This window comes from Carcharodon carcharias, chromosome 8 (genome assembly GCF_017639515.1).
Source record: "Carcharodon carcharias isolate sCarCar2 chromosome 8, sCarCar2.pri, whole genome shotgun sequence".
Taxonomy (NCBI): domain Eukaryota; kingdom Metazoa; phylum Chordata; class Chondrichthyes; order Lamniformes; family Lamnidae; genus Carcharodon; species Carcharodon carcharias.
Genome location: NC_054474.1, coordinates 16,831,947 through 16,850,296, shown reverse-complemented (window position 1 = coordinate 16,850,296; position 18,350 = coordinate 16,831,947). Strand labels below are relative to the sequence as shown.

The 18,350-nt window shown below is 44.7% G+C and overlaps 1 protein-coding gene across 1 annotated transcript in view; it reads right to left on the bottom strand.

Moving 5' to 3' along the window:
- cyfip2 (cytoplasmic FMR1 interacting protein 2) overlaps window positions 1-18,350 on the bottom strand; it is a 109,306-nt gene that overhangs the window by 65,995 nt on the left and 24,961 nt on the right. The window contains exons 2-5 of the mRNA XM_041193966.1: window positions 10,211-10,360; window positions 9,716-9,805; window positions 7,520-7,597; window positions 444-545 (exon numbers count right to left, since the gene is read on the bottom strand). Of these exons, the coding sequence (XP_041049900.1) occupies window positions 444-545; window positions 7,520-7,597; window positions 9,716-9,805; window positions 10,211-10,327 (387 nt within the window). The 5' untranslated portion in view covers window positions 10,328-10,360. The remainder of the gene's footprint in view (window positions 1-443; window positions 546-7,519; window positions 7,598-9,715; window positions 9,806-10,210; window positions 10,361-18,350) is intronic.

Sequence of the window (18,350 nt, the reverse complement as noted above, 5' to 3'; positions counted from 1 at the left end):
CTGAGGGAGTGCTGCGCTGTCAGAGGGGTCAGTCCTGAGGAAGTGCCGCACTGTCGGAGGGGACAGTACTGTGGGAGTGCTGCACTGTCACAAGCGCAGGTTTTTGAATGAGACATTATAGCTAGGCCCCAGCTGCCCTCTCAGGCAGATGTAAAAGATCCTGTGGCACTATTTCGAAGGTGACCAGGGGAGTTTTTTTTTTGCTGGGCTCCTGGTCCAACATTTAATCACTCCACCAACATCAGCAAAAACACCCAAATGATTTGGTCAGAGATTTGATGAGATGTCAAACCAATGCAATTGCTGCGATGCAGGTAAATGCTAAAGACCTCAGCACGCTATTTGAAGGAAAGCCAGACATCATCATCAGTCAGCAAAATTTCCCACATTCTCTGCTAATGCTGGTTCAGTCCAGCCCGAGGCTCTTCTCAATGGCTCAATACCTGGAAATACATGAACTTCATCAGCTTGGTAACCTCCGGTTCCAGAACCTCGACAGTCTTCTCGTAAATCTCCACACGGTTTGGCTGCTCATTACACTTGACCTGGGGGTTTTAACAAACACAGAAATTATCCAAGAGACTAAAGCCTGGGACAGCAGAGGGAATGACACTGAATGCAGCAAGTTGCTTCATGCATGATCTTCCCTCTTTTAAATGGTTCCGGTACTTGACATTTCGAAAAATTGAAAAGGAGGATGGGTGGCCCTGATAATAAGGGATGACATAAGGACGGAAGTGAAGAGGAATCTTACCTCAGAAGACCAGTTGTATTAGCACGGATGAAGGTAAGAAATAACAATGGACAGAAAACACTGTTGGGAGTAGTTTACAGGTTCCCTAACAGTAGCTATACTGTTGGACAGAGTATTAACCAGGAAATATTAGGAGCTTGTAGCAAACGCAATGCAATAGTTGTGGGAGACTTTAATCTTCATAGAATCACAGAATTGTTAGGGAGCCATTCGACCCACCCTGCCTGCACCAGCTCACCGAACAGGCAACTCACTTAGTTTTGTTCTTCCGCCTTCCCCCCATAACCCAGCACATTCTTCCTTTTCAGATAACAGTCTAATTCCCTGTTGAATGCCTCAATTGAAACTGCCTCCACCACATACTCAGGCAGCGCATTCCAAACTTTAACCACTCGCTGTGTGAAAGAGTTTTTCTCATATTGTTTTTATTTCTTTTGCAACTTACTTTAAATCTGTGCCCTCGCATCCTCAATCCTTTGGCCAGTGGGAACAGTTTCTCCCTATCTACTCTGTCCAGACCCCTGATAATTTTGAACACCTTGATCAAATATCCTCTCAGCCTTCTTTTGTCTAAGGAAAACTTCTCCAATGTATCTTCATAATTGAAGTTCCTCATCCTTGGAGCCATTCTCATGGATCTTTCCTGCACTCTCTCCAATGCCTTCATATCCTTCCTAAAGTACGGCACCCAGAACTAGACTCAATAATCCAGCTGAGACCAAGGTAGTGGCTTATACAAGTTCAACATAACGTCCTTGCTCTTGTACTCTAAGCCCCTATTAATAAAAGCATGGGTTACTGTATGCTTTATTAGCTTCTCTTTCAACCTGCTGTGCCACCTTTAATTACTTATGCACGTATACAGCCGGCCCCTCTGCTCCTGCACCCCCTTTAGAGCTGTTCCTTTTATTTTGTTTTGTCTCTCCATGTTCTTGCGACCAAAATGAAACACTTCACATTTCTCTGCATCGAACTTCATCTGCCACCTGTCTGCCCATTCCACCAATTTGTCTATGTCCTTTTGAAGGTCTACACTATCCCCCTCACAATGCCTCCAAGTTTTGTATCATCCGCAAATTTTAAAATTGTGCCCTGTACATCAAGGTCCAGGTCAATATATATCGGGAAAAGTCAAGGGGCCAACAGCGACCCTGGGGAACTCCACCTCCAGCCCAAAAAACATCCATTAACCACTACATGCCCATATGGATAGGCCAAACCAAATCAGCAAAAGTAGTTTGGAGGACAAGTTCATGGAATGCATTTGAGACAGTTTCCTAGAATATGCTATGGAACTAACCAGGGAAGAGGCTATTTTAGATCTTGTCTTATGTAGTGAGACAGGGTTAATTAGTAATCTCATAGAAAGCGATCATCTGGGGAAGAGTATTCATAACATGACGAATTTCACAGTGAATTTGTGAGTGACATACTTAAATCCAAAACTAGAGTATTGTATGTAACGAAAGCCAATTACATAGGTCTGAGGTGCAAGTTGGCTGTGTTGGATTGTGAAATTTGACTAAAAGATATTATGGTAGCATTGGCTCCCGGAGGTCCCCGACCCAGGCTCCTCCACTCCCAGACCTCCCCCACCCTGCCCCTCCCCTCCCAGACCTCCCCCACCCCCGCCCCTCCACTCACAGACCTCCTCCAGCCAGGCCCTTCCCCTCCCAGACCTTCCCCAGCCTGGTTCCTCCACTCCCAGGCCTCCCTCACCCCGACACCTCTGCTCTCAGACCTCCCCACCCCAGCCCCTCCATTCCTGGGCCTCCCCAACCCAGCCCCTCTGCTCGCAGACCTCTCCCACCCATGCCCCTCCATTCTTGGGTCTCCCCCGCCCCCCCCGTTGACACCTTTGCTCCCGAGCCTCAACCATTCAGATAAAGGGTGGTGCCAGAGGACTGGAGAATTAAAAATGTTACATCCTTGTTCAAATAGAGTATAAGGATCAATCCAGAAACTACAGGCCAGTCAGGTTATCCTTGGTGGTGGGAAAATTTTTACAAAGGATAATCCGGGAAAAAATTAACAGTCACTTACGAACATACATACAAACAAGGAGCAGGAGTAGGCCATTCAGCCCCTCAGGCCTGTTCCGCCATTTAATAAGATCATGGCTGATCTAAGAGAAAACTGAAACATACATCCCACCTACCCCCGATAACCTATCAACCCCTTGCTTACCAAGAATCTATCCACCTGTGCCTTAAAAATATTTGAAGACTCTGCTTCCACCAGCTTTTCAGGAAGAGTTCCCAAGACTCACAACTACTGAGTGAAAAAAATTCACGTAATCTCTGTTTAAATGGACGACCCCTTATTTTTTTTAACCAGTGACCCGTAGTTCTAGATTCTCCCACAAGAGGAAACATCCTCTCCATATTCACCCTGTCAAGACCCCTCAGGATCTTATGTTTCAATCAAGTCGCCTCTTACTCTTCTAAATTCCAGTGGATACAAGCATAACCTGTCCAACCTTTCCTCATTAGACAACCTGCCCATACCAGTTATCAATCTAGTAAACCTTCTCTGAACTGCTTCCATCGCATTTACATCCTTCTTTAAATAAGGTAACCAATACTGTACACACTACTCCAAATGTGGTCTGACTAGTGCCCTGTACAACAGAAGCATAACCTCCCTACTTTTGCATTCAATTCCCCTCACAATAAACATTAACATTCTATTAGCTTTCCTAATTACCTGCTGTACCTGCATACTAGCCTTTTGTGATTCATGCACTAGGACACCCAGATCTCTCTACAATCTCTCACCATTTAGATAATATATTTCTCCTTTATTCTTTTTTGCCAAAATGGACAATTTCACCTTTTCCCACATTAAAGTCTATTTGCCAGATCGTTGCCCACTCACTTAACCTGTCAATAACTTTTTGTAGCCTCTTTATGTCCTCTTCACAACTTCCTTTCCTACCTATCTTTGTGTCATCAGCAAATTTGGCAACCATCCCATCCATCTCTTCATCCAGGTCATTTATATAAATTGTAAACAGTTGAGGTCCCAGCACTGATCCCTGTGGCACATCACTTGTTTACATCTTGCCAACCCGAAAAAGACCCATTTATGCCTACTCTCTGCTTCCTGTTAGCCAGCCAATCTTCCATCTTGGACAACTTGGACAACTGTGGCTTAACTAAGGAAAAACAGAATGGATCTGTAAAGAGCAAATTGTGTTTAACTAACTTTATTGAGTTGTTTAATGAAGTAGGAGGGAGGGGTGATGATGGTAATGTGGTTGACAAAGTGTGTAAGAACTCCTGAAAGGCATTTGGTAAAGTACCACACAATAGGCTTGTCAGCAAAGGTAAAGCCCATGGTATAAAAGGGACAGAGACAGCATAGATACAGAGTTGGCTGAGTGACAGAAAACAGAGAGTAGTGGTGAATGGTTGTTTCTCGAACTAGAGGAAGGTATACAGTGGGGTTCCCCAGGGATTGGTGTTAAGCCTATTGCTTTTCTTGATCTATATTAAGGACCTAGACTTGTGTGTGCAGGGCACAATTTCAAAATTTACAAATGACACAAAATTTGAAAGTTTTGTGAACTGTGAGGAGGATAGCGATAGACTTCGAGAGGACACATACTGGTGGCACACCACTTGTTACTTGTTGCATAGATGGAATTTAATGCAGAGCAGTATGAAGTGATTCATTTTGGTAGGAAGAATGAGAAGAGGCAATATTAAATAAAAGGTACAATTCTAAAGGAGCAGAGGGACCTGGAAGTACACGTGCACAAAACATTGAATGCGGCTGAAACAAAAACAGAATTACCTGGAAAAACTCAGCAGGTCTGGCAGCATCGGCGGAGAAGAAAAGAGTTGACGTTTCGAGTCCTCATGACCCTTCGACAGTTCTGTCGAAGGGTCATGAGGACTCGAAACGTCAACTCTTTTCTTCTCCGCCGATGCTGCCAGACCTGCTGAGTTTTTCCAGGTAATTCTGTTTTTGTTTTGGATTTCCAGCATCTGCAGTTTTTTTGTTTTTATATATATAATTGAATGCGGCTGAACAGGTTGAGAAAGTGGTTAATAAAGCATACAGGATTCTGAGCTTTATAAATTGAGGCATAAGGTACAGAAGCAACGATGTTATGATGAACTGTTATAAAATACTGGTTCAGCCTCAACTGAGGTAGTGTGTCCAATTCTGGGCACCCCACTTTGGGAAAGAAGTGAAGGCGTTAGAGAGAGTGCAGAAAACATTCACGAAAATAGTTCCAGGATGAGGAATTTCAGTTACACGGCCAGACTGGAGACGCTTCAGCTGTTCTCCTTGGAAAAGAGAAGGTTGAAAAGAGATTTGATAGAGATGTTCAAAATTATGAGGGGTCTGGACTGAGGAGATAGAGAGAAACTGTTCCTATTGTCAGAGGGGTCAAGAACTCCGACTTAAAGGTGAATGGCAAAAGAACCAAAGGCAAAATGAGGATTTTTTTTTTATTTGAAACAAGTGGTTAGGATCTGAAATGCAGTCCCCAAGGTTGTGGTGGAGGCAGATTCACTTGTGGCTTCCAAAAGAGAAAAAGTTAGAAGAGAAAATATTTGTATGGTTAGGGGGAAAAGGGCAGGGGGAATGGGACTAGCTGAGTTGCTCTTGCAAAGAGCTGAAATGGACACAAAGAGCCAAATGGCCTCCTTCTGTGCTGTAATTATTCCATGATTCTATGATTGTAAAGAAGTAATACTGGAGCGATTCATCAGACTAAAAGCCTACAAATCCCCTGGAATTGACGGCGTACACTCTCGAGTTCTAAAGGAGATGGCTCTGATGCAGTGACTGTTATCTTCCAAAACTCCCTAGATTCTAGAATAGTGTCAATAGGTTGGAAGGTAGCAAGTGCCACATAGCTATTTAAAAAAGGAGGGAGATTGAAAACAGGAATCTACAGGCCAGTTAACCTGGTATTAGCCATTAGAAAAATGCTAGAATCTATCTTTAAGGAAGCAGAAGCTTAGGAAATCATAATTTGGTGAGACGGAGTCAACATGGTTTTATGAAAGGGAAATCATGTTTGACAAATCTATTTAGCGTTTGAGGGTCCAACCAGTAAGTAAATAAGGGTGAATTGGTGGATGTAGTATATTTGAATTTTCGAAAGGCATTTGATAAGCTGTCATATGAGAAGTTGTTGTACAAGACAAGGGCTAATGTCAATTCAGAGTAATATATCAGAATGGATAAAGGATTGGTTAATGGACAGGATTCAGAGAGTCGGAGTAAGGTGGATGTTGAGAGGCTGTGGCCCTGGCCAGAGAGTCTAGAGCTATAGAACACAGTTTCAGGATGGGGGGTCAGCCCTATGTGGAGAAACCCCTTCCCTGAAGAGGGTTATGAACCTTTGGAATTTTGTACTCTACAAGGCTATGGATGCTGAGTTGTTCAAAGCTGAGATAGATATGCTTTTTGGACTCTAAGGCAGTGATTCTCAAACTTATTTGGTTAAGCGGCTGCTTTTCAAAGCAATTACTAATCCTGGAAATCCATCTAATTTATAATACTCATAATATGAAATAGCTGCATGAAATGATTGTTTTAATAATGCTTTTAAGGCGACAGGTATTTACTTCCAGATTTCACTGAGATGGGTATGCCTGTTCCTCACTGCACAATATGCAGTAACTAAATAGTTAAGGGATACCCCTCCCTTGAACAAGGTTGAACTCATCCTGCTGCCACCACCGCCTTGGTAATGGTGGGTCGACCTGATGATTTTCCTGCTGCTCTCAGCGCTCCTTTATGAGCAATCCCCTCTGAGGTGAGGCAGCCAGTTCACCCTGTGCTACACACGTGGCAGCTGCACTTGGCTCCCACCTCCCACCAAGCCCCCTTCCGGCCTTTGCTCACTCACTTTCCAGACTTTCTGGAATGTGTCTACAGGACCCCAGAGGTGTGTGGACCCCAGTTTGAGAACCCAGTGCTCCATGGAACCAGGCTGGAAGGTGGAGTTGAGATCAGCCATGCCAGTATTGAAAGGCAGAGCAGGGTCTAGGGGCTGTGTGGTCTATTCCTGCTCCTATCTCCTATGTACTTGTGTGCTGATGATCAACTCAATTCATGATTCTTCAATAATGAAGGAACCCATTCTAAGCTAGCAGGGGATCTGGACAACATCCAGGCTTGGGCTGACAAGGTGCAGTAATATTTACACTACTTAAGTGCCAAGCAAGGAAAGAAGACTCAGAGAATTAAAAAAAACACAATGAGGTGTTGTGATGTGGAATAAAGTGCCTGAAAGGGTGATGGAAGCAGATTCAATAGTAACATTCAAAAAATAATTGGATAAATATTAGAAGGGCAAAACTTGCAGGGCTGTGGAGAAAGAGCAAGGGAGTAGGACTAACTACACAACTCTTTCAAAGAGCCGCCACAAGCACAATGGATTGAATGGCCTTCTTCGGTGCTATGCTCCTCCAATTCTGTCCTCTTGCACATCCCTGGTTTTAATCACTCCACCATTAGCGGCCATGCCTTCAGCTCCCTAGGACCTAAGCTCTGGAATTTCCTCACCAAACCTCTTTGCCTCTCTCTCCTCCTTTAAGATGCTCCTTAAAACCCACTTTTTTGACCAAGTTTTTGGTCACCCATCCTAACATCTCCTTACATGGCTCGGTGTCAAACTTCTGTCGGGTAACGTTCCTGTGAAGCGTCTTGGCACATTTTGCAATGTTAAAAGGCACTATGTAAATGCAAATTGCTGTGCAGTGAATCTACAGATCATGGCTTGAACATTAACATTACCTGTGGAATGGCTCGCGAGCAGCTCCTCCACGTATAGAGCATCACCGCATATTCATGTCCCTCCTCCAGCATCTCGTTCTGAAAAAGAAAAGATTGTGATCCCATTAACAAAGGTGCTAACTTTTCCCAACAAAGGTGCAGCAGAGTGTGTTGTTCTGGTGATGGTCAGAGAGTAATGGTAGGGTTGAGTTTGCTGGGCAACGGAGGGCTCAAAATTCAATCATTGCTTCATAAAAGTGATCATCTGGAAGCGTGTGTAAGTTACACCTTCCGAGAAAAAGACCAATACCCTGATGCCCCTTACAGAAACCATGGTAACATCCACCCACTGCATGGTCATTTGAGCCAATGTTGATCACTGAGGCCCTTCCCTGGTAGAATTCAACTCTGGGCTCCAGATTAGTAAAACAAAAAAATAGAGAGGCACTGGAGAAAGTGCAGAAATGTTTCACAAGGGAGAGAGGTCAAAACAGCAAGAAAGAATGAGCAAGTTGGGGCTTATTTCTCCAGGAAAGAGCAGGCTGAAGGAGTGACGTGAGGGAGGTCTTTAAGGTTATGAAAGGGTTTGATCGGGTAGACGTCAAGAAAAAGTTTCCACTTGTGGGAGAGACTAAAACCAGGTACCATAAATATGAGATAATTACTAATAAATACAGTAGGGAATTCAGAAAAAACATCTTTACCCAGAGAGTGTTGAGAATATGGAACTCACTACCACAGTCTGTGGTTGAGGCGAATAATATAAATATGTTTACAGGGATAAACGCAAGGTCGAAAGGAATAGGAGGAGGTGATGATGATGGTGTTAGATGAATAGAAGTGCGAGGAGACTCGTGTGAAGCATCAACACCCAAATGGACTTGTTGGGCTGAATGGCCTATAAATAATATATGATGCTATGTAACCAGAAAAGATTCAAATGTTATATTCAATGTTGGTGCCAGTTCAGTTCACAGGAGCAAAAAAAAATTTCAGCAAAGACCACCGTCAAAATGCTAAATAGATGAAAGGATTCTAATTGGTCATTATTCAAATGGTTATGAGTATGTCATTTTGGACTGGCCGTAAAAAAGGTTACATCAAATCACATCACAGACAGAATGGGCAAACCAGTTTAGTGATTATGTACCTGGATTTGTCATCCAGTAAAAATGCCCTTCAAGTTGTCAGATTGTCATAAAAACCCAACTGGTTCACTAATGTCTCTTTAAGGGAAGGAAACCTGCCAACCTAACCCAGCCTGTGCTTATATGTTACTCCAGTCTCAAACCAATGTGGTTGACTCTTAACTGCCCTCTGACATGGTCTAGCGAGTCACTCAGTTTGTATCGCTCTGCTTCAGTTCTACACTGGGGCTGAGGTTGGGGATGGGTTTATATATTTTAACAAAGAACACAATTAAAATTCTAAAGGGAGACAGGGAGGTTACATTGATGGACTTGAGCTCAATCCAGATCAGTATTGTGCACTAGGACAAAGCAGCCCACTCGATTAGCACCCCATCCACCACTTTCAACATCCACCACCTTCAACATCCACTCCCTCCACCACGGAGGCACAGTAGCAGCAGTGTGTACCATCTACAAGATGCACTGCAGCAACTCACCAAGGCTCCTTCTACAGCACCTTCCAAACCTGTGGCCTTCAACCACCTAGAAGGACAAGGGCAACAGACGCATGGGCACACCACCACCTGAAAGTTCCCCCCCAAGCTACAAACCACCCTGATATGGAACTATATCACCGTTCCTTCACTTGTCTCTGGGTTAAATTCCTGGAACTCCCTTCCTAACAGCACTGTGGGTGTACTTAGACCAGATGGACTGCAGCAGTTCAAGAAGGCAGCTGAATACCACCTTCTGAAGGGCAATTAAGGATGGGAAATAAATGCTGGCATAGCCAGTGATGCCCACATCCCATGAACAAATAAACAAAAGAGGGTATAGCAAGCTGCAGGTTACTCAGTATTAAATTGAGAAACACAGGTAGGTGACAATGCAGATATCAGTGTGTGACATCATGCTGGTGCACTGGGGTCTCATAGCATTTACCCACTGTCTGAACCTTTGCAAAGTGGTCAGGTATCCACTTGGCCCAGTTTGAAAGTCTCACACATTAATAATAGAGGGAGAGCTGGTTACGGACAAAAGCAGAGTTGTGGTTGTGGACAGAGCTGAGTGGTGGAGAGTTACTTACCATGCTGGAGTGTACGGTGGCCTGTTCGATATACCTGGCAATCCCTGTAACAAATGCGTTCCTGTCTTCAAAGTTGGTGTCAAAGTTCGCCTGATAATGAAGGATAAATACAGTTTATAGAAAAGTGAAATGAGCTCATTATACAGTGTACAAATGGAACATGTAACATGACCCGCCCACTACAGGACTCCGTCATACTCTGAGACCAGATCCTCAAGAACCATATGTTTTGTTTGCTATAGTTGGATCAGGTTCCCAGTCAATAGATGGGCTGGGTCACTTTTAGCGTCGGCAGCCGGACCAGAGCACAGCATAACATCAGGGAAATGACCTCGGCCTTGTACAACAAGTTGGTAACATCACCATCATCTTGTTTCTTTACCGAGTGCTAATTCACTGGACGTGATAAATTGGTTACAATTGGACAGTTGACCAGGTGTCAACCATTTGGTCCATTAGTTCAAGGTCTTGGGAGTCCCTGGAACCCAAACTTACCTGATACATGATGGAGGAGGGAGGTGGTTCGATGCATGGCTGTTGGTCAGGGAGGGGCAACTCCTCCAACAGGTCCACATTGGACAGAGCATCCTCCAGCGTTACATGTGTCGTCATGGCTGCGTCCAATCAAAACCCGACAAGATTAATCTGGGGTGGGAATATGAAAATCAAGGAATATCATTTAGAATTAGTGTAGCAGACAGAGACAGTCCCAAACAGAGACAGTTGGGAACTGTCAAAACTGACTTCACAACTCTTTAAATATTAAACTTCCCTAAAAATTTCTCTCTCCTTCCCGCTGGCTTTCCTGAAGGTGCCAATTCTCACTGGGTTTCAGTCCCAACGCCTCTCCCACCGCAGTACCTCACTCAGTCCAACTATGGGTGAGGAGGTAATTTTAACTGAGCCTACCCGGTATGAAGGGGCAGATTCAGAGTAAATGCCTCATTTTACACCTTTCCCCCTAATACACCCTGCATTGAAGTCATTTTGATCAAACCGCTCAGACCTACCCTATTGGGGGGTAAATCTAGAACTAGGGGCTATAGTATCAAAATAAGGGGTCCCCCAGTTAAGGTGGAGATGAGATGGAATTTCTTCTCTCAGGGAGTCATGAATCTGAACTTCTCCACCTCAGAGAGCAGTGGAGCCATGATCTTACTGAATGGCGGAGCAGGCTTGAGGGGCTGAATGGCCTACTCCTGCTCTTATTCCCCGTGTCCTCATGCAGTTATCATAAAAGGAAATCCAAAAATCTTCTACCAACATGTAAATAGTGAACAGATAGCAAGAGGCAGGGTGGGGCCTATGAAGGACAAAGAAGGTGATATGTGCTTAGAGGCGCAAGTCAAGGCTTGAGCACTTAACAAGTATTTTATTTTGTATTGGTGTTTACTAAGGAAGAAGATGCTGACAAGCATCTGAGAAGCAGAGAAAGGAGAGGTAATGGATGGGGTGAAAATTAAGAGCAGGAGGTACTGGAAAGATTGGGCAAATTGTGGGCAAATCGCTTGGGCCGGATGGCTGGCATCCTAGGTTTCTCAGGGAAGTGATGATGGAGATAGAGGAAGGGATAGCCTTAATCTTCCAATTTTTCCTTAATACGGGGGAAGTGTCAGAGGATTGGAGAGTGACAAGTGTGACATCTTTATTCAAGAAAGGGTGTAAGAACATTTCCGGTAACTACAGGCCGGTCAGTTTAACATCAATGGTGGGTAAGGTTTTAGGAATAATAATCAGGAAAATAAATTACCAGGCACTGTTCCAATTAGCTAATGGTACAAGGACCAGGGGACACAGATTTAAGGTATTGGGAAAAGGTGCAGGGGGGTTGAGAGGAAGAACTTTTTAATGAAGAGGGTGTTAATGACTAGGAATTCACTGCCTCTGAGTGTGAAATATGAAAGCAGAAATGATCAATGAGCTCAAAAGAAGATTGGATGGACACTTGAGGGCAATAAACTTGCAAGGTTAGGGCAGGGGAATGGGACTGACTGGATTGCTCTAAAGAAAGCTGACATAGAATAAACGGGCTGAATAGCCTTTTCGCTATGATGCTATAACTGCAGGAATCAAGGTTGAAAGGGCCAACTTTATGTGGGGTGCGGAACACATTAATTTTGAGCTTCCCAATGTGTAACTGGAATAAATCACACTTCATCCAGCACTGGATATCAGAAAAGCGGCATGGTCAATTGGAAGCAGTAGAGGTTTTGAGAGAGGTGACGGTGAGGTAAAGCTGGGTGTCATCAGCTTACACGTGGAAAACGTCACCATGTAGATGAGAACTAGGAGGGTGCAAAAGATAGATCCTTGGGGACACCAGAGAATGAGGAGCCTTTGCAGGTGATCACTATGACTAATTGGTTAGAGAAGAATGGAACTAGGCAAAGGCAGTCCCATTCAGGAGACGTGTTGGAGGAGGACGGTGTGGTCAACTGTGTCAAAGACTGCAGACAGGTCAAAAAGAATGGTGAGGGATAGCTTACCACGGTCACAATTGCACAGGATATGTCTTTCAAATTTGATAAAAGTAGTTTCAGAACTATGGTAGGCGTGGAAACCCGATTGGAGGGATTTAAACATGGAATTCTGGGAAAGAAGCGCATGAATTTGGAAGGAGTCAACAGGCTCAAGGACTTTGGAGAGGAAAGGAAAGTTGGAGATGGGCGGTAGTTTGCTTGGGAAGGGCAGTCGTGGATATTTCTTTTTGAGGAGAGAGGTGATGATGCCAGATTTGAAGGACAGAGGGGTAGTGCCTGAGGAGAAAGAATTATTAACAATACCAGCTAACATGAGAGCCAGAAAGGCAAGTTGGGTAGTCAGCAGATTAGTGGAAATAAGTTTGAGAAAGCAGGAGGTTCATCACATGGACAAGATGGGAAGAGGGAAAAGAAGGGGAGGTAGGAGAGAAAGATGGAGGGGGAAAGCTATTTAGGTTAGGGGAGTGGAGGGAAATGGCAGAGGTAGCTAAACAGATATTCTCAATCTTAGTGTCAAAGGAAACCTTGAGCATCTCCAATATGGGCAAATGTACTCTACACAATCAATCATTTCCAGGAGGAAGTTTCTCCTCATCTATTCCATCAAAATCCCTCATAAATTGAACACCACATTTCTCTTTGAACTGAGTACTGTCCCCAGGGTCACTCTCTCTTCTCCACCCCCCACACCCCCGCTGTTACAATTCAGATAGGCAGGCAGCGAAGGATAGAACTGGAGCCACCTGATCACAATTACACACCTAATTAAAATACAATTAACATTCCCTTCAACACCCACCAAGCCCCCAGCACTAACAAAAATCCTGTGAGCTTGGCCTAAATAGCCAAGTGGTTATGGTACTGGGTTTGTAACCCCAAGATCAAGAGTTCAAATCTCACAATGGCAAACTATGAAACAATGTAACTTCATCTGAAACAGATGGAAACAGGTTTACTCAAAAGAGTATCAAGAGTTCAAATCTCACAATGGCAAACTATGAAACAATGTAACTTCATCTGAAACAGATGGAAACGGATTTACTCAAAAGAGTATCAAACGTTCAAATCTCACGATGGCAAACTATGAAATCAAGAGTTCAAATCTCACAATAGCAAACTATGAAACAATGTAACTTCATCTGAATAGCAACAGATGGAAACGTGTTTGTACTTGAAAGAGTTACATCTTATTTGTGGCTTGGCCTAAATAGCCAAGTGGTTATGGTACTGGGTTTGTAACCCCAAGATCAAGAGTTCAAATCTCACAATAGCAAACTATGTAACTCCATCTGAAACAGATGGAAATGGGTTTGTACTTGAAAGAGTTACAAAAATCCTGTAGCTTGGCCTAAATAGCCAAGTGGTTATGGTACTGGGTTTGTAACCCCAAGATCAAGAGTTCAAATCTCACAATGGCAAACTATGAAACAATGTAACTTCATCTGAAAAACAGATGGAAACGGGTTTGTACTCGAAAGAGTTACAAAAATCCTGTAAGGCTTCTGAGTTTCATGAGGTAGAATTTTTCAATTGGCAAGGTTTCCCACTCTGTCACCCAAAAAGTGGGTATGGAATGCATCACTGCCAATACTGACTGCCCTGAAGCCATTTAACATTTGGCACAGCATTAATTGGTTAAAGGTGAGACTTCCACCCCCTGCTGGGGAGGGCATCCTGCCTTAGAGAGCTTCCGGCTAATCCAATTGGCCAACAGCTCTGTGGGCCCAGCAGCTCCAGGTTCACGCTGGAGCCACTGCTTGGACTACAGCCAGTCCAAAGAAGAGGAGTTATGGAGGCTGGAAGGTAAGACTGGGGTATTGGTGGGGCCGGCTGGTCCTTGTGATGGGGGTGCAGTGAAGGGGATGGGGGAGGAAGCCAGGTTTGAGAAGCCAGGGGATAGGGTTAAAGGAGGATATAAACTGGGAGAGAGGGGTGCCTCCAATGGGCACAGGAGACCCCTAAAGGAGAATCCCTTCCAACTTGCCCAACTCCTGCTCACCCAGCAAGAACAGCCAGGCTATCCACCTGGCATAGGTCTCCCGCAGGTAAAATTACAGTGGGAGTGGGATGAGGCACTTAAGTGGCCAATCAATTAAGGCCACTTAAAGGCCTCAATAGACCCAAAGGCAGGCAGCCACCGGACTCCTCCACCGCCCCTCATAAAATGAGAGCCAAGTAGGGGATGGGTGGTTAGGCCATGTGCTATATTTTATGAGCACCCCCCCACCCCCAGCCTTCAAACTCACAGGTGGGGGGGCTGTAAAATTCCACCCATAGAGTTACATCGAATACACAGTCCAGAGGCAGGCATTTGGCCCAACCTGTAATTACACTCCTTTCAAGCCTCCTCCCACCCAATTCTACCAGCATAACCCTCTGCTCCCTTCTCACTCATAGCTTCCCTAGCCTCCCTTTAAATGCACCGTTACCATGAGGGTTTCATTGACCCTCAGACATTGGTTCCGGGTTGTTTTACCAGCAGACAATGCCTGACTTTATTTACAAAGTAAAGCTAAATTGCAAAATTCACTGTGTTGAATGGAGACCCACCTCCCCTTTCAACTCAGTTCCCTCCTCAGAGCAGCACACACTAGGAGATCTCAGCTCCCTCAGTCTTTTCTTTCTTCCTTACAATCTGCAGGTTTGGCCTTACCCAATTGCGAGCTGCACCCTGCGTTACCTCATCTTCTCCCCTACCTCTTTCCAAATCACCCGTCTCTGCACCCAGCCTTTCAGCTGAGCTTCCCAGTTGAAGTCAGAGGCAAATCTACCACTAGTTTTACTCCAGCAACCCATCAACTATTTGCTTTTAGAGACCTTCACCACGGAGTCAGTCTTTTCCCAGGGTAGCAAAGGAAGAGATTGATACACGCTTTGAACTCGGCCTCTGACCTTTACAGAAAGATGCAAGAGATGAAGAACAGGAACAAAAACAGGAAACCCATTTCCTGCTGAGCAGATACAGCCTTTGTAATAGAAAGTGCGGTGGGCAGAGGTGTGTGTAGCAATGGCAGGGTTGAGAAACTTGTTCCTGCTATCATTGCAATTTTTCTGTGCACAGACTTCTCCCTCAGAAAAAAGAACTTTAAAATTAACGCAGAACCCTAGAACCACCGATGAAAGAGCTGTCCAAGTGATACTCTGCTGGTGTCTCAACTACACAAAAAAAAACTGATAGGTGGAGCACTTTGACTCAGAAGGAAGTATACAGCTGTGTAATCTATAGCTACAGCTCAAATCAAGAACTTGGGTGCAGCTCACAGATGCCTGAAGACTAAGAAATCATACAACCCAATGACACATGGGCTGAGGTACTCATTCATGAGGGGAGTTGGTGGCGTAATGGTAGAGTCACTGGTCTGGTAATCCAGAGATCCAGGCTGTGCTCTGTTCAAATCCCGCCACAGCTGCTGGTGGAAATTAAATCCAATTAACAATCTGGAATTACAAGCTAGTCTCAGTAATGGTGACCATGAAACTATCATTGAGTGTTATTAAAATCCATCTGCTTCACTAATATCCTTTAGGGAAGGAAATCTGTCATCTTTACCTGTCTTTTTTTTATGCATTCATAGGATATCGCTGGCTAGGCCAGAACTTATTGTGTTTCTCATGTGTCGGTGCAGGCTCAATGGGCCAAAGGGCCTCTTCTGCACTGTGAGATTCTGTGATTCTGTAAATTTGGCTCAATCATCCAGGAAAACTTTCCACAGTTCCCCAAGCCAATGCAAACCCGATCAGCTCTAGCCTTTTTACATCCACTCCCCTACAGAAACCCTACTCCTCATTTGAGGAACTTACTAATGGATCCAACTCAGGCCTCTTGCTCATCCGTGATTTTAATCGCACCACTTTGCTCAGCCATGCCTAAATTCTGGAACTCCTTCCCCCAAACATCCTGGCCTGGTACTGTATCACCATTCTTTCACTATTGCCGGCTCAAAATCCTGGAACTCCCTCCCTAACCACACTGTGGGTGTTCTTACACCATGTGGACTGCAGTTCAACAAGGAGGCTCAGTGCCACCTTCTCAAGGGCAAATAGGGATGGGCAATAAATGCTGGCCTAGCCAGCGATGCCTACACCCCATGAATGAATAAAATAAGTGCCAGCTGTGGTTCAGTAATACTCCCATCTTCATGTCAGCTGGTAAAGTCAGCACTCTAGAGGCTTGAACACATAATTCAGGGTGACAAGTCAGTGCAACACCAAGGGAAGCGGAGGTTCAATTTTTCAGATAAGAATATATCGAAGACCCATCTGATCTCTCAGGTTCCATTGGTAGCACCTTCCAAACCTGCAAACTCTACCGCCCAAAAGGACAAGGGCAGCAGATGCATGAGAACACCACCACCAAATTCCCTTCTAAACCACGCTTCATCCTGTCTTAGAGCTATATTGCCCGTTCCTTCACTGTCGCTGGGTCAAAATTCTGCAGCTACCTCCCTAACAGCACTGTGGGTGTACCGACACCATATTGACTGCAGAGGTTGAAGAAGGCAGCTCACCACCACCTTCTCAAGGGCAATTAGGGATGGGCAATAAATGCTGGTCTAGCCGGTGATGCCTACATCTCGTGAAAGAATAAAAAAGGGTTCAATTTTAGAAATTTATAGCACAGTAGGCCATTCAGGCTATTGTGTCTGTACCAACCAAAAAAGAGTTCTTGAGCTGAATAACACTTTCCAGCTCCTGGTCCATAGGCCTTTAGGTCACAGCATAAAGCATATCCAAGTACTTTGTAAACGTGATGTAAGTTTCTGCCTCCACTATCCTTCCAAGCAGTGATTTCCAAACCTCCACCACCTTCTCTACAACTCCTGTCTAACCCTGCGAGATGAAGGTCCTCCCCCCATCCCCCCTGTTTATTGACCTCTCTTCTGATGGAAATAGGTCCTTCCTATCCACTATTGTTTAGACATGAGCAGGGGTGGGAAGGGGCCTGTGTCCTGCGGCCAATATTCATTCTTTAATCAACGCCACTGAGAAGCACAGGTTTTTCTGGTCATCATCTCAATATTGTTTGCAGGATTTCGCTGTGCACAAGTTGGTTGCCTCGATTCCTGTATTACAACATCGACTACACTTCAATAGTACCTCACTGCCTATAAAGCGCTCCCCAGGTCCTGAATGTGCTTCTTTTCCTGCCACGAGTCTTCGGTCTTGTGGGTCACCACTTACTTCACCTCCTCCAGGGATGGACGTCTCCCTGGGATCTCATTTCACAGGCCCGTGGCTGCAGGATCTTAACAAAGCCAATCCGGGTTACACGCTTTATGGAATGCCCATGCTCATCAAGCTGGGAGGCATCAACTCTACAAGACATCTCAAGTGGTTTCAGTCAGGATCGAGCACTTCCCAGTCAGGGACCTGAATGGGTGAGGCATCCCACCTTGTTACCAGGGAGCTGGCCTCAGTGCTGCATTCTCCCTTCCCTCCACAGCTGCCATCCTGCAGATTCTTTGAGCCCATTACTTAATCGGCTGAATGAGAGGCTACTCACCTGATCTACTAAATATTAAAGGATCCACTGTTTTTTAAAAAAAAAAATTGGAAACCGGATCAGGAACTGTGCAGTTAGATGGTTAAACCTTGCGGCCGACAGGAAGGTAAACATCAAACGCATCCACCCACCAGCAACCCACCAATCACACAATTTGCCAGACCAGTCATGTGAGCTGACAACATACACAAACATGACAAGTTCATTGACTCAGCTAAGCTCTGACTCAAACCAAGTGGTTCATGATGACTAAGTCAAATTCCATCTCTATCACAGGGAATACCCGATCATTTCTTTGGAGAGTGGCAGGGGGAGGAGGGGTGTGTGAATGTTGCAATGCACAATTCCAAAGAAAATGCCAAAACAGAAGCCTTGACAAAGCATAAAAAATTAAACCCCTAAGCTCATCAGCTGAACTCCCCCAACAGCCTGTGTGCACTCCAGCCTCTCAGACAGTACCCTACCCGTAAAGAAAAATAATAAAGACTTGCATTTATATAGCACCTGTCATTACCGTAGGACATCACTAGGCCTTTTGCAGCCAGTTAAGTGCTTTTGAAGTGTAGACTCTATTGTTTTTTTTTTATTCATTCACAGGTTGTGGGTTTCGCTGGCTGGGCCAGAATTTATTGCCCATCCCTAGTTGCCCTTG